Raw genomic sequence first — 24,537 nt, 5'->3', positions numbered from 1 at the left:
GAAAGAGAGATAGAGAAAAGAAAATGAGAAAAGGGACCTTCTCTGCCCTTGTGTATGGTAATACTCTTTGGATATCTCTATGGGAGTTGTAAGGGCAAATCAAAATAGGGTATGATGATGTTTATCAAATAACCCCATGCCAGGGCCTGAGGTGCCAAGTTGATACCCTATGATGCACTAGTTCAACCTAGGTCCATGAAATGAGTGGACAAGGGAAACTCAAACCATATAAACACACACACGTTTGCTTCTCCTAGTTATATTTCATCAAATGAAGACATTAGTGCACTGCCTGTAACACTGGGCAAAGAACCATCACATTTAATAGGCTTAACGTATTAGGCCAGGCAAGGTGGCTCACGCCTGTAATCCCAGCACTTTGGGAGGTGGAGGTGAGAGGATTGCTTGAGCCCAGGAGTTCGAGACCAGCCTTGGAAACTGGTTGAGATCTCATCTCTACAATAAATAAAACAACTTAGCCAGGCATGGTGGTACGCATCTGTGGTTCCAGCTACTTGGAAGGATTGTCTGAGCCCAGCAGGCTGAGGCTATGGTAGCCTTGAGTGTGCCACTGCATTCCAGCCTGGGTGACAGAGTGAGACTCCAACTCAAAAAATATATATATAGTATATTACTTTTTGACCTCAAAGCAGTGAGTTAAAAGAATATTAGAAGGAATAATTAAAACACCTACTTTTAAAAAGTGATGGGCTAGGCATGGTGGCTCATACTTGTAATCCCAGCACTTTGGGAGGTTGAGGTTGTAGGATTGCTTGAGCCCAGGAGTTCAAGACCAGCCTGGGCAACATAGTGAAAATTCATCTCTACAAAAAAATAAAATAAAAATTAGGCCAGGTGTGGTGGTATGTGCCTGTAGTTCCAGCTAATGGGGAGACTGAGGTAGAAGGATCACTTGAGCCCAGGAGGTTGAGGCTGCAGTGAACCATGACTGTGCCACTGCACTCCAAGGCCTAGGTGACAGAGTGAGACCTCGAATCAAAAAAAAAAAAGAGGGACAGACAAAAAAGGATCAAAGGGGTGGTTTACAAACTTAGGCTCTAAGTGTTGCAATTTAATATGAGAGGGATTAAGGAGGGTCTACATTGGATAATTAGGCAAAATTAATATTGTAGAAGCTAATAAAACTTATAATACTGATATTAACAATCTTACGTATTGGGAGACTGAACTAAAACCCCTTCAGGATATTATCCCTGTGAAGCAGAATTGGCCTGAAGAGTATATCAACTTGAGTGATGAGAGGTTGATTACAGTTTATTTTTTTGAGTTGATGTCTCACTCTGTTGCCCAGGCTGTAGTGCAGTGGCACACTCACAGCCACCGCAGCCTCGACCTGCTTGGGTTCAGGCAATCCTTCCACCTCAGCCTTCCAAGTAGCTGAAATTACAGGCATGTGCCACCATTCCTGGCTAAGTTTTTTATTTATTGTAGACATGAGGTCTTGCTAAGTTGCCCAGGCTGGTCTTAAACATGTGGGCGCAGGCAATCCTCTCACCTCGGCCTCCCAAAGTGCTAGGCTTATAAGCGTGAGCCAACATGCCCAGCTACAGTTCTGAATCACTTAACAGATACACACCACCAAGCACAGATGGCTATAGATCAGGTAGGCAGTTGAATTGTAAAGCTGGTTCAAAAATACAAGAATATTTATGCTAGAATTTGTGGATGGTTCAGCTAACTGCTTAGATTCAAACCATCTGGTTATTACAGATGTATGGAATCTGTATGCACGTTTTAATTGTTTGATTATATGATGTCCTAAGACAAGTGATAGCTCTCAAATTAAGGATGATCGTTTTGTCATAAAAAGTCTTACTCATGAACCAGGGGTATAGATTCTCTGTGAGGGATTGTTTTGAGCACAACTATTTTCTGAGGGGGGAGTAACAAACATCACATACACATACAGAGAGGGGTGGGTGGTAGTTCTGGAATTTCAAGAAAGATGATAATTGATGTAGCACATTCCCAAGACAAAGATTAGGAGCAGAGAATGGTAGTGTGGATTAAACTTGGTCGGTACCCTTCTTTTTCTGCAGCCATGAGAGAAATGTCCCTTGATAGAAGGTTGAGGAGTAAACATAAGCCATGCGATGAAGACTGGACTTTTCTTTCTAGAAGCTTAGCTAGTGCAGTAGTTCCCCCTTCGTCTGAGGTTTCAGTTTCCGCAGTTTCAGTTACCAGTGGTCAACCATGGTCTGAAAATATCACATAGAAAATTCTAGAAATAAACAATCATGAATTTTAAACTGCACACTGTCCTGAGGAGCAATGAAATTTTGTGCCTGTCCACTCTGACCTAACTGGGACCTGAATTTTCTGTCCAGCAGATCCATGCTGTATATACTACTAGCCCTTTAGTCATTCAGTAGCCATTTTATTATTAGATCAACTGCCATGATATCGTAGTGCTTATGTTCAAGTAACCGTTATTTTACTTAATAATAAAGAGTAGTGATGCTGGCAATCTGATTAAGCCAAGAGAAGGTGTAAAGTGCTTCATTTTTGTAAAAATGTGGAAGTTCTTGGCTTAATAAGGAAAGAAAAAAATTGTAAGCTGAGGTTACTAAGACCTGTGGTAAGAACGAATCTTATCTTGGAATTCTGTCCCAACTATATTCCTGTAATTGACTTACACTAAAACACTAAAATAACTAGGCTGATGCCAAACTTTAATAAAATCCAATCTGGAAAACAAAATTTTATTGGAATAAAAATACATGTATACGGTATCCACCATTAAAATTATTTCACATCACATGTAGGTCTTACCTCCATTAATTTTTTAAATGCTTTTAAAGTCTGTGTTTTAAATAATTTGCACATTTGTAAACAAATCTTAAATTATCAAAGATGCAATGTATCTATCAGATATTGAATATCAAAATGTAGGGATGGGAAATCCTAGTTATATCCAATTACACTAAATATTTCTGTAAATTTTTGGAAAGAGAGGAAAAGGTTAAAAGAATTCACTTGAAATGAGGTAAGCTGTATGAAAAAGTTTTTAGTAGCACATATCACCAGTGTTGAGATGAAAATATTAAAAACATTCATGGAAAATTCACTTTAATTTTGCATAGTCTAGGTTATTTTTTAAAACAAAAAATTAAAAATTACCCAAATTTCTTATTAGAAAAAGAGACAATTATCTGGTTCTACTTAGGATCTGTGTATAGTCTTTCTCTCATTTAGAAAAAAGAAGCAATACAAACATTCTCAAGTCTACAGAAAAGAAGAAAATTAAGATTAGGACCAACATTTCAAGCTGCCTTTTGGAAAGAAAATTAAAAACAGAGGTAGATGGTTAATTACTAGTGGTCAAGTTATTCAAGTGACTAATTTTTGTCTTGGTACACATTCACCAAAATTTTATACTTGAAGCCAAATATGTAGTAAATAACTTTAGGAGTAGAGAGTAATACCTAACAGAAGTTATTTTCCTTATATTAAAGAAACATAATAAAAATAAACCAGGCTTAAGACCCCCGTTAAGGAGATGATTGTTTAAAGCACTACAGTTCATGCACTTCTTAAAGCAGGAGAATGAAGCTTGAGCCTAATCTTCTTAGGTGTGTCTAAGATCAGTCACAGCCCCATCAGGCTTGATCAGTCAAAGTAGGACTGTAGGGTGCCTCGGCGCCGGACATCGCAGGTCCAGCAGTGGAAGCCTCCTCCCAGGGAATTGGCGTGACGAATGTTAACCTTAATGGTACTGATACCTGCATTGAAAGAGAGAAAAGTGGTCAGATAGGTGGACTAGTATGAAGATTCTCCTATAGAAAAGTAAGTCTAAAGGCTTGGCAGAATCCTGTGGTTCTAATCCTTAAGGCTACCCCAACCCAGGGTAATTTTATTTTCACCAACTATATTTCATCTAACCTATTCCACTACTAACACGAAATCTTCACCAAAAGTCAACAAAGACTTTGAAATTCTGTTCTACTGACTATTCGTAAGTCAACAGACTGGATAAGCAGATATACCTATCAAATGTTCAAATGATTGAGTTCTAAAATTTCAAGGTCTTTCAGAATTATACTTTACTTTGTCAGACTGTCTTTAATTTTACCATGTTAATTTAGCAGGAAAAGTATAATTTGACCAAAAGTTGACATTACATATAAGGGGAGTTTATCTGATACAGATTAACTTTACAGGCCACCTTAAGCAAGCAATGGAACAGAGCTGGTATTTTAACATCTAGGTTGTATGGCTATATAGGTACCAGAGCTAATCAGACAATTAGTTTAATCTGGTACCATCTGTAATGACAAGGCTGTGATGTGCACGGCCCATTTAACCGATGGCCATTTAGGAAGAATCTGTTATGTTAGATACAGTGGGGTTTTAAAAAGAAAATCTATTCTCTTCATTTAAGGAATTCATTATTTTGAGGAAAGGGGTAAGCTACAAAGCCATTAAAGGGTCCATTAGTAAGTGGAGGCATGAGTCATTCCAAGACTTTCACAAGAAAGAGAGACTGAGTAGGGCTTTGAAGAGTAAGAATAAGGTATGGGCATGGGGTAACGTGGATTTGGGATAAGAAGTAGGCTTGTAAACATGAGCATATGTTTTCTGATAAAATGAGGTATCTATCTCATTCAGATGGCTAGCGTCATATTAATTCTGAATTGAAGGGAATTAGTTGCTTGATAAAGTTTGCTTTAACAAGTTTCCTGTGTCTAAACAGACTTTAACCACTAAAGTAAAATTACAAAGCAGATATTTGGTACTTTATTTTAAACTGAGAAACAATAAAATATTAAATAGAAACTGAAACCAAGCAACTGGGTTATTTAATGAAAGCAGAAAAAGGTGGCATAGCATTAGGCATCAAATTATCATTAGATTGGGTTCAATCTAAAATGGATAGGCCAATCTTTTCAAACTGATACAACATTAAGGAAGGATGTCTCCGAGAGGCAAATAATTTCTTCTGGGTAGCATACCTGAAATATAAGACATAATTTTTTAAGGGCTCAATTTTAACAAATAAACTGCCTGGCTCTATTTAATTGACACTCAGGATATGTCAAGTATGTTAAGTGTGATAAATATACATACATATGTACTCTACAGTAGCTCATATGAAAATCCTTTCCTTCAACAATTTTCTCAACAGTATTAGAATCACTGCTCTAAAATTTGAATATCAGGAAAAATAAACTCCCATTCAAGTAAAACCCAGTCTTGCTCTTTAGTTCAAAGCTGAATGATTTACTGACACCCTTTACTGAATTTCATTACTTTGTTAACTGTGCTTATCACAGACATAAGTCACTTCTATATCTGCACCTTTGCGAGTCCTTAAAAAACATCTTATGACAATTAAATTACTTCTAAAGGACCTCAGCAATCTCTTTTTTTGAGGAAAGGCTGACCAATCTATAGGCTCATCACCACATATGGACACTCGGAGGCTAGCAAAGTCATAGACGATTGATAAAACTTATTGCTAGGGGGGTGTCCCAGGGGCTCAGGATGCATCTCTGACCTGACACTATGCTTGTTGAAAATACAAATATTGGCCATCTGCAAAATAATAGCTTGATGCCTCTAAAATAAATAGAAATTGAATTAGATAAACCATACATTAAATCTAGCATATCATTTCTTCAGTTCTTCTTGTTTGAAATTTTCATGTATGACAGCATTTCATTTATTGTACATACCCAGCTTTTCAAACATCTTTTGAATTGGGACTTCATTGGCATCCACCATAACACGTTTTTCATCTAGCATTAAGACATTCATGGAAAGCCATTTGGATGACATCCAGAGTGGATGATCTAAAAATAGCAACAATTGTTAAACCATGTCTGCCTCTCATTTTTTCTTAAAGCAAGGACAGTTCACTTCTTTCAGTAATTCACTTTCCATGTGAAAAGTCATTTTAATCTTAAAACAACCTATAAATGTTATTAATCAATCCATACTCATTACACATTTGGATTTCACCCTGTTTGGTTTTTTTCTCCTTTTTTTTTTGAGATGAAGTCTCCCTATAGTCACTCAGGCTGGCCTCAAACTCCTAGCCTCAAGCAAACCTCCTACAGCAGCCCCCTGATTAGCTGGGACTACAGGCTCAAGCCGCCATGCCCAGTCGCTCTTTTCTTCAAAAAGTCATGTGTTGCTTTATATATTATTTTATTCTGTCTTCTCACTTTCATTTCTATGGAAAAAAATTGCAAACACAAGTCCCAGCCTTATTCTAGTACTCACAGTTCCAAGTGCTACTTTTTTCCTTACTGGAAAACATTTTCTCCAAATTGCTAACATTTGGACTGTTCTCTATAGGTAAAAGATTCTTGGTTGCTAATTGTTTTAGTTTATAAGTATATAAAAGTAAACATACCATCTGGGATGACTGGTAATGGAGGAGTAACTATGGTCCATCCTGCTTTCTTGAAAAGATCAATCTGCAAGACAAAAATGCCCCCACAAACCCCAAAAAGCTTAAATCCAAATATACTATTCTTATTATTCTTGGTCTCTGATAGGCCTTGTCATTAATAATTCTTTTTTAGACATTTTCTTCTCAACTGCCAAAATAAAGAAATTGAGTTTTCAAAGCATTTGAATGATATTGTCTGAATCCTGATTTAAAATGTACATTATTCCTCAGAATAAAGTTAAAAAGTAACATATATGTTAAAGGTTTTAAAACTAGTCCTGTGCTTTTCTCAGGGTTTACATATTTAAAATACCAGAGACATTTTCCTTAAGAAACTCTCATTTTAAAAAATTAAAATATTTCTTAACTATTTAGTTATAAGAAAACAAAAATATCACTATATCAAACCCATAGTCTATCCATTTCATCACCCATCACTTTGTGTTGATGATCATAGTATAAAGATATAACCGTCCTTAGTGTCCATTACAATTCAGTCATCCCTAGGTTCACATACCCGCTTAGTATACTGATAAATGATATTAAAATGAAATGAATAAGTAAGTAATCTTGGTCACTGGATCTAAAAATATGGGATAGAAATGAACAGTGACATAGTGCAATCGTGGTTTTTTGGAAAGTATATTGCAGCCTTGCAAAGAATACAAAGCATTCGCTGCCCAACTAGAAGTAGGGGGCAGAAGGCAGGAGGCTGCAGTGATGGGAACGGGGATGCCAAAGTGCAGCAGTTCCTCCTTCCTGCAGGGTGGGGCTGGCTGAAGGGAGCCTGACTCACTGGAGAGGAAAGACACCTACTGCCCAGTGGCACTGCCCTGCCATGCAAGGATCATCTTATTTACAATTCAGCTGCTGTGAAACCACTGCTGCAAGTTATGAGATATTACCACCCTATTCAATAAAAACACATACATATGCACAAACTTGAGGCTTTGGCAATAGCAAGCAGCCAAAGTCTGATGGCACTGCATATATCATGGCAGCAATGTATATTTCTGAGTGTTGGACATCACATGCATTCCAGCGTTTGGTCATCATAATGTTGAACATTACTTAATTTGTCATTTAAAACCATAAGGAACCATGGAAGTACTTTAAATAAAAGTGGCAAATACTTGTTTCTAGATTCTATTGCTTTTCCAGAGTCCTAAGAACTCTATTACCTGATGACATGGTCGGTCAGGGTTGGAAAGCACTAGACCAGGTCCAATGATATTGAAGGTGGCATCAATGTGCATTGGATTGGGATCTTTAAAGGAGATGATATGCACTCTGTAGTCTGGAGCAAGATGTCTGCGCATCCATTCAATACCCAGGTAGTTTGTAACCTGAAAATAAGAGGAAGACATACAATCTATAAATATTTGGTTCTTTGTTTAGAATACTAAAAATATTTAGGATGAAAATATTTTAATTTGGAAACAAAAAAAATATAATAATATAGTATAAAATTTCAGAAGCAGTCTTTATCAACCTGGCTTCTCTGTGCAAAAATATCTCGTCCAGCTCGAATGAAGTCAGCAGCATCAAAGCATGGCTCGAACTCAGTTGTCACAAATTTTCCCTGAGCAGCCAATTTGTGTCTGTCTTCTACAGAATGAATGGGATAATCCTAATTGAAACAAGAATGAACACACACAATGTACTGGTTCATGAGGAAATTATTTATAAAGCATACATTCCTAAAAAGAAGAAATTAGTTCAACATCAATTCCCAAAATACCACGATTCAGTTCTAGACTAAAATAAGTATGGGAAAGATGTAGGTCCATGATAAACAAACCTATATAAATATATAAAAACTAGGCACTATGGTAATTTCCTGATACAGTAGTTCCCCCTTATCTGTGATTTCACTTTTTACTGTTTCAGTTACTTGCAGTCAACCATGGTCCAAAAAGATTAAGTTTTTTTAATTTTAAAGATGTGGGGTACAATTCAGGATTAGGTATACAAATGGTCATTGTACAGGTAAAGTCTGAGACTCACTTTGGTCCCCACTTCACCTGGCTTGAGATCAGGTACCCTTATTGGTGAAGTGTGCTCCCTCCCCTGCTGGTAGTTTCCCACTACTTCCAATCCTTTTCTTATAGTATTATGATAATTGTTCAGGGTCCTCTTGTGAGTGAGAACATGCGGTACTCTGTTCTTTGTTTCTGTGATAGATCCCTGATTTTGAAAGAGACAGGGAGTGAGAGTGAGAGCGAGAGAGCACAAGATAGAGTGAGAGAGAGCAAGAGAGAGAGACAGAGAAAGGAACACACATTCATGTAACTTATTACAGTCTATTATTATAATTGTTCTATTTTTATCATTAGTTTTGTTGTTAATCTCTTACTGTGCCTAATTTATAAATTAAACTGTATCAAGGTATGAATGTGTAGAAAAAACATAATATACATGAGGTTCAGTAATATCTGTGGTTTCAGGCATTTACTGGGGGTCTGGAATGTATCCCCTGAGGATAAGGGAGGACTACAATACTTAGAAACAAGTGATATAGGGACAGTAATTGATTCTGAAAATATTCCTTGACCCATACATTGATTTATTTGCTATCGGCACTATTGAAAGTCAACAGGATGAAGTCATTCTGTCCTTTTAGAAAAGGAATTTGGTCTTGATCTGACTTGTACATACCATAAAATGAGATGCCATGCTTCCCCTGCCAAATTTGATTGGATGTAGAAAAATTAATTAGTTATTTCCATACTTGTTTATTAGAGATGATGCCTCGCTATGGTGCCCAGATTGGTCTTAAACTCCTAGGATCAAGCAATCCTCTTGCCTTGGCCTCCCAAACTGCTGGAATTATAGGCATGAACCAGCCTTATTTTTATCTTTAAACCCCTGAAGAAATTTTGACTTTTAAAAATGTTTTCTATAAATGAACAAATACTAAGTGATTTAATAAGAACCATACATTTCATTTTATTATGAACTTGGCCTGTAGACCAGGTTTGTTTTCTAGAAGAAGAAAATGGAATTCAACCTAGTGACTTTTCTGGTTCCACTAATGAATGTAAGGCAAGTTTTCCTCCCTGTAATGGGATGATACCACAGTATTCCCTCAGGGGATTGTTGTGAAGAATAAACAGAACTGAGGATGTAAATAGTTAAGCCCAGGCTACTGAACAAGGTAAGCACCAAATGAGTGTTAGCTATTATTATTACTGTTATTAGCATAAGATCATTTACTCTTATTTTCATCATAAAACAATCATTTTTAAAGATTAAGTAATGTTTTCCACTTCTTTTTTTTGTTTGTTTGAATCTCACTCTGTCAGCCAGACTGGAGTGCAATGGCCGCTCCCAGCCACCGCAGCCTCGACCTGCTGGGCTCCGGTGATCCTTCTGCCTTAGCCTTCCAAGTAGCTGGAACTACAGGTGCGCGCTACCACGCCCAGCTAATTTTTGATTTATTTTAGAGATGAGGTTTCGTCAAGTTACCCAGGCGGGTCTCGAACCCGCGGACTCAGGCAATCTACTCACCTCGGCCTCCCAAAGTGCTGGGATTACAGGCTGAGCCACCGAGCCCGGCCTGTTTTCCTTTTCTTAAATGCACAGTACATACAAGGAATCAGGGAATCTCTTACTGTCTGTGTGCTATTAAGAAAAAGTTACACCAAGCTAGTGTATAATTAGGGACTTACTTGGTCATAAAGTTCATCAGCCATTGTGGGCTTAGGAGCTGTTGTCCACTTGGCACCACGGTGAAAGTAGTCTTTGATAATTGACCGGTATGCTCGGTACTCAAAGAAGCGTGCACGCCATGCCATGGGAGCCTCGATAATCTCATTTCCCACAACTATCAGAATGTCTCGAGGCATCGCACTGTACAAACCTGTCAGACCAACAAATTTCATGACAACCTCAGGAGTCAATTTCCAAGACAGAAAAGTCTATACAATATGATCTCCTTCTCTTGGTTAAAAAAAAAAAATAGAAAAATCTCTGTACATATGCATATATATGTATATAATTATATGAAAACTAAAAAAATGGAATAATACATTCTAGGTTGTTAATATAAATTCTGTGTGGGAGTGGGGAAGCCAAGCCCCCCTCCAAAATGAAACAGTAAAGTCCTTGTATGAAGAGATCTTGAACCACCAAGCCTTTACCAATTGTAAGCTCCTTTCTTTCTATACAGAAACAGAGTACTTAAAGGTTCTCAGCATCACATGATAAAAACCGGGCTAAGGATCATTTTAAAACAATAATTTAGAACACAGAATTTAGACACAAGAAGAGTAATGTAGCTATGTCAGTTAAAAATAAAATGGAAATGTTTCTATTTCCTTTTAAATTTTTGTTCTTGAGGAAAATTAAATGAAATCCACTGTTCTTATGTAAGGAAATAACCAAAAAATTTAGGAAAAACTACTTCTCTCAAGGGGAGTCCATCAGATTTATAAAGAGTTTAGAATGCGTACATCATAATTATATCAACATAAACCAAACCAAAATCCTGAATAGTCTTTAAAGTTTTAAAGAATTAGTAAAATAAAGGAATCTAAAAAAATTTTTTCAGAACTTCCTCCTTACACATTAAGAAATTGAAGATTCAGACACTAGCAATTTGACTATCTGACATCACTTACCCGTAGACTCAAAATCAGGAGTTTTATACTTCAATGACCAGTCAATGGGGTCAGGCCTCCTCACTGTCACTCCTTCCATTTTTAAAATATTGCACATCTCTTCAATTTCAGCAACAGCCTTTTTTAAATGATCTTTGGGAAAATAATGGCCTCCATGCTTCTGGTAAAACGGCCAGTACTTTTCATATGTGTTGGCCTAGAAGCAGAAGAAGGTCAATGAAATACTTACAGGAGAAAAATACAACCTATGGTAAGTTCGTAGGCAGTGAACAACTCTTTGAATAACATGTTGGAATTGAGAGTACAACCATGTCTTGTTCAGTGTCGATTCCCAGTATTAAACATATTGGCCCTCTGGATACTCAACTCAATATTTGTTGAATAAAGAATTTTAAATTATTTTTATATTTTGAGGCTTTTTGCCCCTTCTGTCTGAGATCTCAGTCTAACCACTAGCAGCACGTCTGCCCTCAGACAGGCTGTTCTCCTGGACATTTTGTACCATGCTTCACAGACAAAACAGGACACAAGCATTCTGTTTGAGAACAAACAAAATAGCTCAAGAGAATAAAAGCACCTACACTAAACCAAAGACATGGGCTATCCATGCATCCTAGAATTGTGCCTCGAAAACAGAACCTCAAGAGTTAGTCCTAATCATGCCAAAATATAGGGGATTCTACCATAAATCAGATTTCAGAGAGTGATAAATACTAGAAAGAAGAGGTAAAACTGGGTAATGGGCTTAAGTGTGTGTGAGTATGCCTACTTTAGCTAGATACTCTCTTATGGGGTACTCCTGGCAATCCTATCAAAGAGACAGGGCAAGTTCTCATATGCTCATTTCACATGCAGGGAGGAGGCTCAGGGAAGTCATGTGCTCACTTACTACCTGGACAAGCAGGACTGGAACTCAGGTGCTCTGACTCTTACTCCAGTAGTGTTCCTAATATACTAAGGGACTTGGTTATGTTATACTGGTTTGAAGATTTTTAACTTGATGTGTAAAAACTTTTAAAACTGGAACTGCTTACATAGTTTATATTGTACCCAGTGGTATCTGCTCATCTAGACCAAATTAAATATCCAGAGGTCTGGCTCTTGAATGCCAAAGACTATATCTTTTCTAGATATTGTGTCTCTACTTCACTTTTACTTCAGTCTAATAAATATCAAATAGATAAAAGCAGTCCTGCCTCTTTTCAGTTCAATATCTAGTTCAACACCAGTTCGGATGGAGCCTGGCTTGGTGAATAAGGTGTAGGGCAAAAAACTAGTCTTTAGAAAACATGAATGATGCCAGTGAAGCTCTAAAATAGGAGTTGGTAAGCAAAGGTCCATGGGCCAAATCCAGCCCACTGCCTGTTTTTGTAAATAAAATTTTGCAGGAACACAGCCACACTCACTTGTTTACATACTGTCTACACTGCTTTCACAATGGCAGAGTTGAGAGTTGAGTGGTTGTGACAGAGACTGATGGTCTGCAAACCCTGAATTATTTATTATTTGACCCTAGTCAGGAAATGTTTGCTGACCCCTCGTCTGAATCATTAATTAGTTCCTTTACTTTTTAAGATCTATAGGCAAACGGCAAGCTCAATTTCTGGGTTATGAAAAATGTTACCAGCATTAAACATTTGAGTATTTCTAAGACCAACGTACCCATTAAAACAAAACAAAAACATTCCACTCTTTTGTACTCCTAGGAATTCCTGCAGTAACCAAAAAGAGAAGACAATAATGAGTCTTTATATTCCTCTCAGACACATCCTGGTACTACTCATCCATTCACTACTTCCTTCTTTTCATGCCAGGCACATCTCTTACAATCCACTAAGGGACAAGAAGCCTTTGAAAATTTAGGTTACAGCAGATGCAGTCTACTGGGTTACAGCAGATGCAGAGTTATGTTGTCTTGCCAGACTCATGCCTAAGTATTCTGTGTGACTATTTGTACAGAGTGAAGCTTGCCTTGGTAAATACGAAGTAAACTTTCCTGGGAGAATAAAGTTATTTAAACAAATGTGAGTTTTCTTATATACCTTATAATCTGGCAAAGGTTGGACAAAGTTCAAATGATCAGGACACATTACATTTTCCAAGAAATAGTTGGAAATTGTTTACACTTCCTTTATAACCCTGCTAAATGAGTTAGCAATCATTTACCAAGTTGTCTGCAAGATAATGAATACTACATTAGATGCTTAGCATATGATATTTTTAATAATCTGTTGCAGAGATGTGGCTGCATTCCCAGAAGCTTTATAGTCTATCAGAGCCTAAAATCCCTTATGGGTGTTTGCCAAATGAATTTTTAATTGCCATCTTTGGAAGACTAAGAAACAACAATAGAAACTTCTTATGTATCCAGCTGTAAACTTATATTACATTAACCTTGATTAATCTTGTATTTTATAAAAAGCTCCTTTATCAAGGGCTTTATTTTTTTGAAAGGCAAAAGCAAAACAAAAAGCACTTATTTGATAGAAAGTATTTATTATGTTTTACAGAATAAAAGGCCATAGAACTTTCAGAAATTGTGCTTCCTGACAACTACGTTACTTACTCTTTTCCTTAAAATTTCCCTAGTACTTGTATCTCCTAACATCTTACGCTCTAATTACCTACAGACAATTTAGTACATTATTTTATCTTTTATTGTTCCCAAAGGAATTAATACATGTGCCATTCTTCTCCACTAGAAGGCACGGATTTGCCTTCTGGGACCACACATGTTTTGGATTTACTTTCATCTCCCTCAAAACCAGGTTTACCATGTGGCACAAAACAGAAATAATCAGACAATGAATGAAATCAATACTGCTGATGTCACTAATATTTATAACCACTATATCCTCAATGTACTTTTGTAATATAATTGGCAAACTGAATTTATACAACTATAATAATGAGTTGTAGTTTTGTCCTTTTAAAATACTTAACATGTAACCTTTTACCTTCAGATTAATCCTATTAGGTAGATAGCAAACCTCTTAATATCTTCATTTTACTGGGGCCCAGAAATTTGTGGAATCTTGCACAAGGTTAAATAGCTGATTAACCAAGACTAGTTATCAAGCTTTTATCAAATACCTAATTCAATCCCAGTCTCCTGACTTCAGCATGGTACACTTTCTACAGGCCTATGAAACTACAAAGTCTAAAGCAATAAATCAAGTGGCAAAGAACTAAAAATAATGCCTGACAATTCTGATTCCATAAGATCACATGATATGAAAGTCAATAATTTCAAACACAAGTAGAAGGATAAATTATTGCCTGAATTTGAACTTTAATTTCACCCAATTAAAATGGTTTACCAGAAGGGACAACTTCAAGAAAAGACTTAAAAAAAAAAAAAAAGACTTTTTAAAGACATGTGGATGGTATATAAATTAATCTGCTCCTCAAATTCTAAATATCAGAACCAAAGATAATTTCAGAACAACAAGGAGAAATGGATACTTTTTTTCTATTCTCCTGTCTTCCAGGTCTAACTCAGGAAACATTTCTTTTTCTTTCTTTTTTTTTTGAGTTGGAGTCTCACTCTGTCGCCCAGACTGGAGTGCAGTGGCCGTTCCCAGCCACCGCAGCCTCGACCTGCTGGGTTCTGGCGATCCTTCCGCCTCAGCCTTCCAAGTAGCTGGAACTACAGGCACGCACTACCATGCCCGGCTAATTTTTTTATTTATTGTAGAGATGAGGTCTCGCTGCCCAGGCGGGTCTCGAACCCGCGGGCTCAGGCAATCCACTCACCTCAGCCTCCCAAAGACACAGGATTACAGGCTGAGCCACCGAGCCCGGCTAGGAAACATTTCTTCAAGAATACTTTCTAACTATCCAGCCCTTGGTCACTGCTTTTTCCTTAGCTCTCCTGGCACTTCAACTGCCTTACCAGTTGATCGGAATAAGATATTTAGTCTTCATTTCTATGTGATCATTCCATCTCTGAAAATAGAAAGGAAGTTATTTTGTGTTAATAGCTCTAGAGCCCTGGGAATATTTCTTTTTTTTGAGTTGGAGTCTCTGTCTCCCAGGCTAGAGTGCAGTGGCACACTCATGGCCCACGCAGCCTCACTCAGGCAATGCTTCCGCCACAGCCTTAGAAGTATCTGGAACCACAGATGTACGCCACCATGCCTGGCTAATTTTTTTGATTTATTGTAGAGAAGAGATCTCACCAAGTTGCCCAGGTTGGTCTTTAACCCCTGGGTGAAAGCAATCTTTACACCTCCACCTCTCAAAGTGCCGGGATTATAGGTGTGAGCCACCACTTGCAGCTTAGAGTCCTGGTAATATTTCTGATGACTATGACAATGCTGTTACAGAACTTATTTCCACAATCTGCATTACAACTAAAAATGTAAGTATTCAGGAAGAATTTAAGGACATTGAAGATATATTGTAACCTATTATTAGTGGGACTTTAGGCTATGTCTACAATGTGGATGGTGTTCCCTTACATATGAGACCATTGTGCAATATATAATCTGAACACCAGCTCCTAGAGGCCCTGGTTATAAGACTATTACAGATTTAAAACATTAGAAGGTTTTTTCATGGAACCAACTGTGCTGCCCATCAAAAGAGGACTGGTTAAAAAAATGTGGTACATATACAAAATGGAATATTATGCAGCCATAAAGAAGGACAAAATTATGAACTTTGCAGCAACTTGGATGGACTTAGAGTCTACAATACTGAGTGATCTATCACAGAAACAAAGAACTGAGTATGTTGTCACTCATAAGTGGACCTTGAACAATTATCATAATACTATAAGAAAGGGATTGGCAATAGAGGAAACTGCCAGGGAAGGGGGGGCCACACCTCATCAACAAGGTTATTTGCATAATGAATATTTGTATACCTAACCCTGAATTGTACCCCACATCTTTAAAATAAAAATTTTTTTTAAAATTATAAGTTTTTTAAAAGGAAATATTACTTGCTGCCAGGCAAATCCTGGATGGCTTTGTCAAAGGTACCATTGAAGCTAGATGGTAGTAGGTTTAAACTACAGACAAGAGAATGCAGGAAGATAGATGGAGGAGACTTAGGCAGGGACAGAGACACAAGGCTTGCTAGGGAACAGTGAGTAGTCTGGTTTAGCTGCTTACAAGGCTGTCTAAGAAAAATGCCAAAAATCAGGCTGGACTATTAAAGGAGAAAGGGCCTTAAACAGTAATAAACATCTGCTAACCATCCAGACTAACACATCTCTGCAAGACAAGCCAATGATTGAAATGGGGAGTCCTGGGAATGCAGATAAGAACCAGGCTGTGAAGGATTTTTAATACCATGAGGACTTTATCCTAATCAATGGGAGACTAGCAAAGTAGAGGAGTGAGGGGAGCAGAATGAGTAACATGTTCAAATTTGGGTTAAGAAAACCCACTTGGACAGCAGCCGGAAAGAGAGAAGAATGAGTAGGAGAGACTAGTTAGGAGTTAACTGCAATAGTCCAGGCAGCAGATGAGTTTCTGACCTAAAGCAGAAGGATGAAGGCAAGATTCACCTTGACAAAAGACTTGTTAGATCTTGGAGAATGGATATGGAGGATGTGACCGAAGGAGAAATCAAAGATAATTCTTTGGTGTTTTAGCTTGGTTAAATAGGAATGCTAAAAACCAAAAGGAAGAAATGAAGAAGGGTCTAGTTTAGCAGGATGGCTTGCAGATGAACTCTAGATGTGCCAAGTTTGAGGTTCTGTGGCAATATCCAGTAAGGAGTGTAACATGTTGATCCAGAGGGTGTTCAAGAGAGAAATCTAGGCTAGAGTAGAGGTGAAAGGAGAAGCAGTGAGCATTGCTAAGAGAACCCAAAGTGAAATTCTGTTCAATTCCAACATTACAGACTGTGAAGGAAGAAGATCTAAAGAACAGAAAAAGAACTAACACCCCCAGAAAAAGATCTCTCAGAACCCAAGAGAAGAGTTTCAGGAAGGAAACAATTATCATTGGTGTAAATAGTGTCAGTTATCACAGAGGTGTCAAGTAAGATAACTTAAAACTTAGCGGAGCATGGTGGCGCATGCCTGTAATTCCGATCACCTGAGCCCGGCAGGTAGAGGCTGTGGTGGCCATGAACGTGCCACTGCACGACAGCCTGGGTGACGGAGTGAGACTCCGACTCAAAAAAACCCCAAACAACTTAAAACTAACCACTGGATCCCAGAGATCTGGAAGAGTAAGCTGAACCCCCACTTTCAGACACATGAATACGCTTGCATTACCTTCACCTCCACAGTGAACGGTGGAACGCAGGCGTTTTCTGCTCTGCCCACTATCACTTCCTCTAAGGGGTCCCATTCGTTATAAGAGGAGACAGGGCAGTCCTTGGGCAGAGGATCAGTGACCTTGTTGTCAGCTGCACAGGAGTTCCGGGAGGAAGCCGTAGCTGCCTGGGTGCTCTGGAAAGTTCGCTGCACCCATCCTGTTAAGGTTCTTCCAAGCTTCCAAGAACAAATAACAGATTATTGCGTAGCCATATACAGTACTTGGGGGGAGGAGGAATTGGAGATGGCGTGAAAGCCCAGCATAATATTATCATTAAAACCTTTTAGGAGAGTGTGAATCAAGATATGAATAGCACATGGGTGGGTAGTGGGATTAAGATTCCTTACCTTCTTGTTTATCTATAAGCTCTTCTTTTATCCGTTAATTGCTGTAACTTTAAAACCCCCAGAAGAGTGTGTCCCCAGTGACCATACACACCCATTTATATCTCAGAATGGGCTTCAGCAATCAAGCTTTAAGCAACTCTTCTGCAGGTCAACCCTCCTCTCAGAAAACCACAGAAAGCTGCTCTGTATCTTCCTGCCAAGCCCAGCTGGAGAGGGAGCCTCCTTTCTCCTTCGTACCAAAGGTTACCAATACTAGGCTTCTTTCTTTCCTTCTTTCTTATTTTCCTAAACATTAGGCTTTTTAATTTTTTTAAACAAGTGAAAGCGTGAAAGCATTTACAAAGGATCTTATCTTTCAGAATAATCAGCTTCAAACCAAAAATGTTTCATTTTGACATACACTCCGTATTTTCTTCGCTTCAATTCTGAAAGTGAGCAACTGCCATCTGCTACATTTTACACATGGTCCAAGATGAGGAGTAACCCAGGCACAAATTTAAACGACTCAAAAGGAAGTCTAAGAACTTCCAAAACCTTTTCAAAACGCTGGGCCAATAAAACCTAGAGCGGAAAGAGTCCCTCGCCCACTGGGCAAAACTCACTCCCCAGATCTCTAGCCTACTCCATTAAAAGCCTTAGGAAGGGGACAGGAGGGAAGCTGGGGTCGAGCCTGAAGCAAGAGGGAGAGGGAGAGCGACAGCTGGGCAGGAACCAGTTACCGGGGCCAGCCAGACGGTCGGAGCTATTCCAGTCTGGGAGCAAGGGAGGGTCTGCAGGCGCGCGCTGGCGCCTCAAGGAAGCTGAGGGCGGGGCCGGGCAGAAACAGCTCCCAGGCTGGACTGGCCCCAACTCCTCTCGAGACGCAGGGCTCCATGTTACACTCGGAGGCAGCCTGCTCGCTCGCTCTCCGTCCCCGATTCCCACTTTGCTTGCCTCCTCGCATCCATCCACCGCACACGCATTTACCAGAAAGCTCCCCAACTCCATGCCCCCTCAGGGATCTGAACCCCAACAACGCCACCCTTTTACTAAGAGGCGTCTCCGTCGTCCCCATCCCCTCGACCCGGGCGGGAAGCTTGGTGGGGTGGACCCAGGTCCGGCTGAGGCGGGCGGCGTCCCCGGCGCTGTGGGGCCACCCCGGCCGGAGACCCGCAGAGAGCAACTGTGCCCCACCGGGTGGGGCCGCAACGCACGCCCCCCGGCCCCGGGGACACCGCCAAGTTCCTGGCAGCCTGCAAAGGCTCTAGAGGCTGAGCGTCTGAGGCGGACCAGAAGGGACATTGTCATGCAATTCTGGCTGGGGAAAGCGAGGGAACGCGGCGGCTCCGGGGAAGGGGCGGGCGCTCTACGCCCCCCGCAGAGCCGAGAGCGCGGAGACGCGGTCGCCAGACCAGGCCGGTGGCGCACGCACCCGAGACCCGATGTAGTGCACCGCCTCGGCGCCGCGGCTCCCGCCGCGCAGACACCGCACCCGCAGCATCGCCCCGGCCCGGCTGGTCCACGAGCGGAATGTTCCGGCGCTCCGCCGCGTCCAAAGGAGCCTCCCGAGAGCGCGCCCGAACGGGCTGGGCGGTGCGCGCGGCCCGCGGCCTTTTGTAGCCACGCCCCGCCCCGGCCGCCCCCCGCGGCCCCATTGGCTGCCGGGAACAGGTGGTGGGGCCGGCGGCGCACGGGTCCCCGCCACCCCGCAGCCCCGAATTAGGAACTGTCGGAACCCGAGCCGGCCGGGGTTAAGCCTCCGGAACTTGCCCTTTTTTAATGCGTTCCGCCACTGACGCTTAGGCGGCCCCCGCGAGCCCCTGGGTGTGGCGGGGAACCCGGTAGGACGCGATTTCTGACGAGGTTAAACGTGTTATGTACATGGATTGTTTTAAACGAATATTTGTGCATTTAAACATGCAAAGCGTGAGAACGATCTTCTGTTTACGTTCACATGTGTGCACTGACCCAGTCTCCTCATTTTACAGTGAACGAAATCACTGAAAGATGAGGTGGCTCCTTAGGGCAACACCGGGTTTGAGACTGGAGGGGACTCAGTCTGGAACTCGAGTCATCTGCTCCCAGGTGGCTGGCTGTGCTGTCTATCCGCTAGACCGTCGGGTGTTCTCTGGAGCGCCTGACATTTCAAATGGTCTTTGGTCATGGCTCGAGAAACTCAATCATGAAAATTGAGACAAATGAGCGTCAGAAATAAAGGAGGACTACAGATAGTTTCTTTCCTTCTATTTCATGTATTAACATTTTTGTTTCAACTTGATAAGGATGCTGTATTAAAAAAACGTATTTCTCTCACAGTGCAGTCTTAATTGCTGCGGATTTGTGAAAAACTAAAGAGCTCAGTTTTTTACGTTCTTAGCAGAAGGGGGGTAAGAGATTTAAATACTTCTCAAACTTGTTTTCCAGAGTTCACTGATGGAAGGCACCAAACAAGCAGGATGACATGGTGGAAAGAGCCTTGGGGAGGGAATTAGGATAACTGAGTTCTGCTTGACTCTGTTATAGACTACTATGTGTCTTCTTGGTTTGCAACCTTCTTATCTGCCAAGTGAGAACAATCTAATTTATTGTCCCTAGCACACAGGGGTTGCTGAGGGGGCAAAATGAGAGACCGTACATGCAGAACTTGATGTGGCACTAAGATCGTTATATGAATATGAGGCAATATGTTACCACTCTAACAGGGAGGTCCCCGGATATCATAATATGGTGAAAGAATGAAGTTTAGGTTTATATCTTAGCTCTGCCACTAATTCCTTGACATTTCTAATGAAGGCTTCATACTTTTAGTGAGGTTTTGGGAAATCGCTAACATTTCTTAAAATTTAAAAAGTCCCTTCTCCCAACAATAAAATCCAGCCACTTTGGAGGTCTAATTCTTTCAGTGTACACATGATAAGGCCTTGACATTACCCTATACCATCTATACCACTTCTGAGATCTGAGAACATCCACGTTACCCATTAGAGACACTTTTAATTTTGCAGATGTAAGGATTGAGAGTGTCTGGTGGTAATTATGAGGCTAGGGTGTCAGTAAGTTTTATATAAAGAAAAACTTACTATAGTCATACAGCACACACTTATCTCCTAGGATCCAGCAGAAAGTATGTAGAGATACCCAAACCAGTTCTATCGTTACAAAAGCAAATGAAAGCACTCCTCCCTGCCCTCAACTTACCCTTTCTCTTTTATTTTTCTTGAAAAGATTCTGTAAACATTTTTAGATTGACCTCATCAACTGAAAAGCACAAGCCTTCTGTATTGGATTGTTTGTCTAATACTGGGCCAACTCAACAGAATATCTATAGTGATACTTGGCAACACCCTGGTCTTTAGTTGCTGTCTTAATCAGAAGAAATGGAAAAGACTCTTATTTTTCCTTCCCCTACTGGCAGTAGGTAACAACAATAACTGACTGAACCAGTAATTTTAGAATCTTGGTGGTCTGTTTCCCAGTGGTTATGCATATTCAAGTCTAATGGTATTGTACTTTTGTAGTTTAATTTAAAGGCATGATTTAGGATAGTGTGGATGTAGAAAGGAAATGGACAAGGGATAGAAAACACATCAGAAGCATGTATTCCTGATCACACACATAGAAAACACATCGGAAGAAAAAAAGTCTTCTTTTCAATTTTTCCCTTATTGCTATTGCCTTGGAGATATGCCCAACTCTACCTGGTTCCAACCAACAAAGTACAAAGTTATTGAAATGTGTCTCGAGATAAAAATAAAACAAAAAAACTAGTAAAAAAGACCTCTCTCTGTCTCTGGCTCTGTCTCTCTCTCTCTGTCTCTGTCTGTCTCTCTCTTTCTGTCTCTCTGTCTCTGTCGCTCTCTCTCTCTCTGTCTCTCTCTCTCTGTGTCTCTGTCTCTCTCTGTCTCTGTCTCCCTCTCTGTTTCTGTCTCTCTGTCTCTATCTGGTCATCTATCTCTATCTGTCTCTATCTAGTCATAAGGTTAAAAAAAAAAGAACAACAACAAAACAGTCTTTTGTAAGAACTCATTATCGTTGACTTCAGAACCTGTGCATAGTGAAGAAACATAAATACAGAGTAAGGTATTCCTAGAATTAAAGATACAAATACTCTGTGAAACTGGTACACACACACACACACACACACACACACACACAGAGATGAAATTAGGTAACTGCAGAAGTTACCCATTGTAAGAGATATTTGTGCCTATAGTTTAGGGGAAGGATATCTCTAAAAGTAAATTAGAAAAAAAATGGTATTACTCAAGCTCAAATAGGTGACAAAAATATATTCTTATGACTGGAATTAAAGAAAGTTGAACTTTTTAAGAAAATATTTGGGACCAGGTATGGTAGCTCACACTTGTAATCCCAGCACTTTGGAAGGTTGAGGCAGAAGGATTGCTTGAGGCCAGGAGTTTAAGACCAGCCCGAGCAACATAGCAAGATCCTATCTCTACAAAAAATGAAAAAATTAGCCAGGTATGGTGGTGTGCATCTGTAGTTCCAGCTACTCAGGAGGCTGAGACAAGAGGATTGATTGACTCCAAGAGTTCAAGGCTGTAGTAAGTAAGCCATGATCATGCTACTGCACTCCAGCCTGGGTAACAGAGAGTGTGACCCTGTCTCAAAAAAAAAAAAAAAAAAAAAAAATTATGTAGACTGCATCAATAAAATATCTTTGGAAAGACACAAGATACTGATAACAAAAGTTGTCCCTAGAGATGGGGCCTGGGTAGCTGTTGGACAGGAGTGGAAGAGACTTTCACTGTAATCCTTATTGTACCTTTGAATTTGGACATGTGAATGAAATACCTAATATATAAACAAAAAATATATTTACAAGACTGCATTTACAGAGGTGTGATTGTCAATGTGAAGTTTTTAAGAAGAAAGCCTGAGTGTACAATCTACAGAGTCTATTCATCCAGCTGTATATAAGGGTGGAATCAAAATATGCTGATCTCGGAAAGGTGAAACCAATTGAGGACAATAATATTCCATGGATTTTAAAAGAAATCTTCCTCAGTAATACTCACCTCTTCCAACTTTTATTTTTTTGTGTGTTGGAGTCCCACTCAGTCACCCAGGCTGGAGTGCAGTGGCACACTCATGGTCACCCCAGCGTCCACCTGCTGGGCTCCAGCGATCCTTCTGCCTCAGCCTTCCAAATAGTTGGACTACAGGAGCGTGCTACCACGCCAAGTTAATTTTTTTTTTTAATTGTAGAGACAGGGTCTTACCAAGTTGCCCAGGCTGGTTGCAAACCCCTGGGCTCAGGCAATCTTCTCGCCTCAGCCTCCCAAAGTGCTGGAATTACAGGCTTGAGCCACCATTCCTGGCCACTTCCTCCAACTTCTGAGCTCACCAAGCAACCTCCCTGGGAACGTTCACATAGGGAAGGGGTTACCCTGCAGACTGAGCACAAGTGATTTGGTGGCTGGAAGATAAAGCCCTCAATGCAAAGCATTAAATCAGTATTCTAGCGTATCCTTCAGAGGTTGGTGAGCTTAGTAGGTATAGCTCAGTCCTTGTTCTCTAAGTATGCTCTCCTTCTTAATATTCTCCCTTTCCTGCCTACCTAGTCAATTCTGGGTAAACTGATGAGATCCTCTTTCTGGCCCTGAAATGCTGTGGGACTGGCCTGTTCCCACAATACCCTGTGTTCCACTAGCTCACAGTACATCGCATACAGCCCTGGAACTGCCTGTTCATCTATTTGTCTCTCACTAGGCTGTTGGCTCCTTAAGGATATGGATCCTGTTACATCCACCTCTGTATTCCTAGCACGGTGCCTGACACAGCCCAGGTCCTCAACCAGTTGTTCAATGCTGCTCTAAAAGCGAGGATAGAACAACCTCCCTCTTTGATATCTTACAGTCTTTGATTTCAAATGAGTTGCAAATGTGATGGCAGCCTTTGCACTGTCTCCTTACAAATCCTTTTAGAATTTTCATTAGTTATGAACAGCTGTGTTATTACTGCTCAGCATCTCCCAATGAAGTAGATTATTTCATCAGAAGACAACTGCAAAACAGCAGCTCCAGCTAAATTAAACCCCAGCTTTCTCTAGGCTTCAGTGCTGACTTAAGCTGTGATTAAGCTGGCGCTGAAACTGATCTGACTTCAAGAAAACTGAGGAAGAAACATCTGGAGTCTGCTCCAAGGAATCTTATGATCTTATTTCTTTCATTTTAGTCTTCAAATACCCTTCTGGAATTTAAAAACAGTAAACACTATTATTTTTAAGTCCTGACTAAACTTAAACTAAAAGGTAAAGGTCAACCCATATGATAATGTCTTGATATCAGAGTATATGGCAGGCAATTTTTGTAAATGAAAAAAAAAAAAAAAACAACTACATCTGTTCCTATATCACTTCAGTCTTATTTTGGTTTTGTTTTAATTTTTTTTAGGACAGAGTCTCACTCTATCACCCAGCCTGGAGTGCAGTGGTGCTGTCATAGCTCACTGTAGTCACAAACTCCTGAGCTCAAGCCTTCTTCCTACCTCAGCCTCCTGAGTGAGTAGCTAGGACTACAGGTGCACACCACCACACCCTGCTAATCAGTCTTTTAAAAAAAAATAGCAACAGTTTTTTAAAGATAAAATTGACATAGCCTAAAGTTCACCCTCTTGAAGAGTACAATTCAGTGGCTTTTAGTATATTCATAGAGTTGCGCATCTATCATCACTATCCAATTCCAAACATTTTCATCGTTCTCCAAAGAAACCCTGTACCTACTGACAGACACTCCCCCTACCCCTTTCCTCCACCTCAGCCCCTGGCAACCACTAATCTACTTTCTATTTATTAACTTGCCTATGGGCTGCTATAGTTTGGATATTTGACCCTCAAACCCTCATGTTAAACCTGATCCCCATTGTTGAAG

The 24,537-nt window shown here is 40.1% G+C and overlaps 1 protein-coding gene across 3 annotated transcripts; it reads right to left on the bottom strand.

Moving 5' to 3' along the window:
• Positions 1 to 3,153: 3,153 nt before the first annotated feature.
• GATM (glycine amidinotransferase) lies at positions 3,154 to 24,317 on the bottom strand. 3 transcript variants are annotated; one of them, XM_021714799.1, is made up of 9 exons: positions 24,303 to 24,317; positions 17,276 to 17,452; positions 11,041 to 11,236; positions 10,090 to 10,280; positions 7,911 to 8,048; positions 7,600 to 7,764; positions 6,380 to 6,443; positions 5,697 to 5,813; positions 3,154 to 3,743 (listed from the first exon to the last, which is right to left on the bottom strand). In XM_021714799.1, exons 1-9 carry the CDS (start codon positions 24,315 to 24,317, stop codon positions 3,631 to 3,633), a joined length of 1,176 nt encoding a protein of 391 aa, XP_021570474.1. In that variant the 3' UTR covers positions 3,154 to 3,630. The 3 variants fall into 3 exon arrangements, with proteins under 3 accessions (XP_021570474.1, XP_008060844.2, XP_021570473.1); XM_008062653.2 differs by lacking the exon at positions 24,303 to 24,317 and adding an exon at positions 19,077 to 19,386 and having other exon boundaries at positions 17,276 to 17,494; XM_021714798.1 differs by lacking the exons at positions 3,154 to 3,743; positions 24,303 to 24,317 and adding exons at positions 4,557 to 4,973; positions 19,077 to 19,386 and having other exon boundaries at positions 17,276 to 17,494.
• Positions 24,318 to 24,537: the final 220 nt, after the last annotated feature.

Source organism: Carlito syrichta, unplaced genomic scaffold (assembly GCF_000164805.1).
Source record: "Carlito syrichta isolate Samal-C Ts95f unplaced genomic scaffold, Tarsius_syrichta-2.0.1 Scaffold305786, whole genome shotgun sequence".
Lineage (NCBI taxonomy): Eukaryota > Metazoa > Chordata > Mammalia > Primates > Tarsiidae > Carlito > Carlito syrichta.
The sequence above is the reverse complement of the archived record's forward strand: the minus strand, read 5'-3'. Positions and strand labels throughout refer to the sequence as shown.

Excerpts from the sequence above, each read along its gene's own strand:
- GATM (XM_008062653.2), bottom strand. The coding sequence starts at position 19,145 with ATGCTGCGGGTGCGGTGTCTGCGCGGCGGGAGCCGCGGCGCCGAGGCG. Across the intron at positions 8,049-10,089 it reads CTGATGAACTTTATGACCAA|GATTATCCCATTCATTCTGT; the intron begins GTAAGTCCCTAA and ends TGTTTCAATTAG. Across the intron at positions 3,744-5,696 it reads AAAGATGTTTGAAAAGCTGG|GTATCAGTACCATTAAGGTT; the intron begins GTATGTACAATA and ends CTTTCAATGCAG.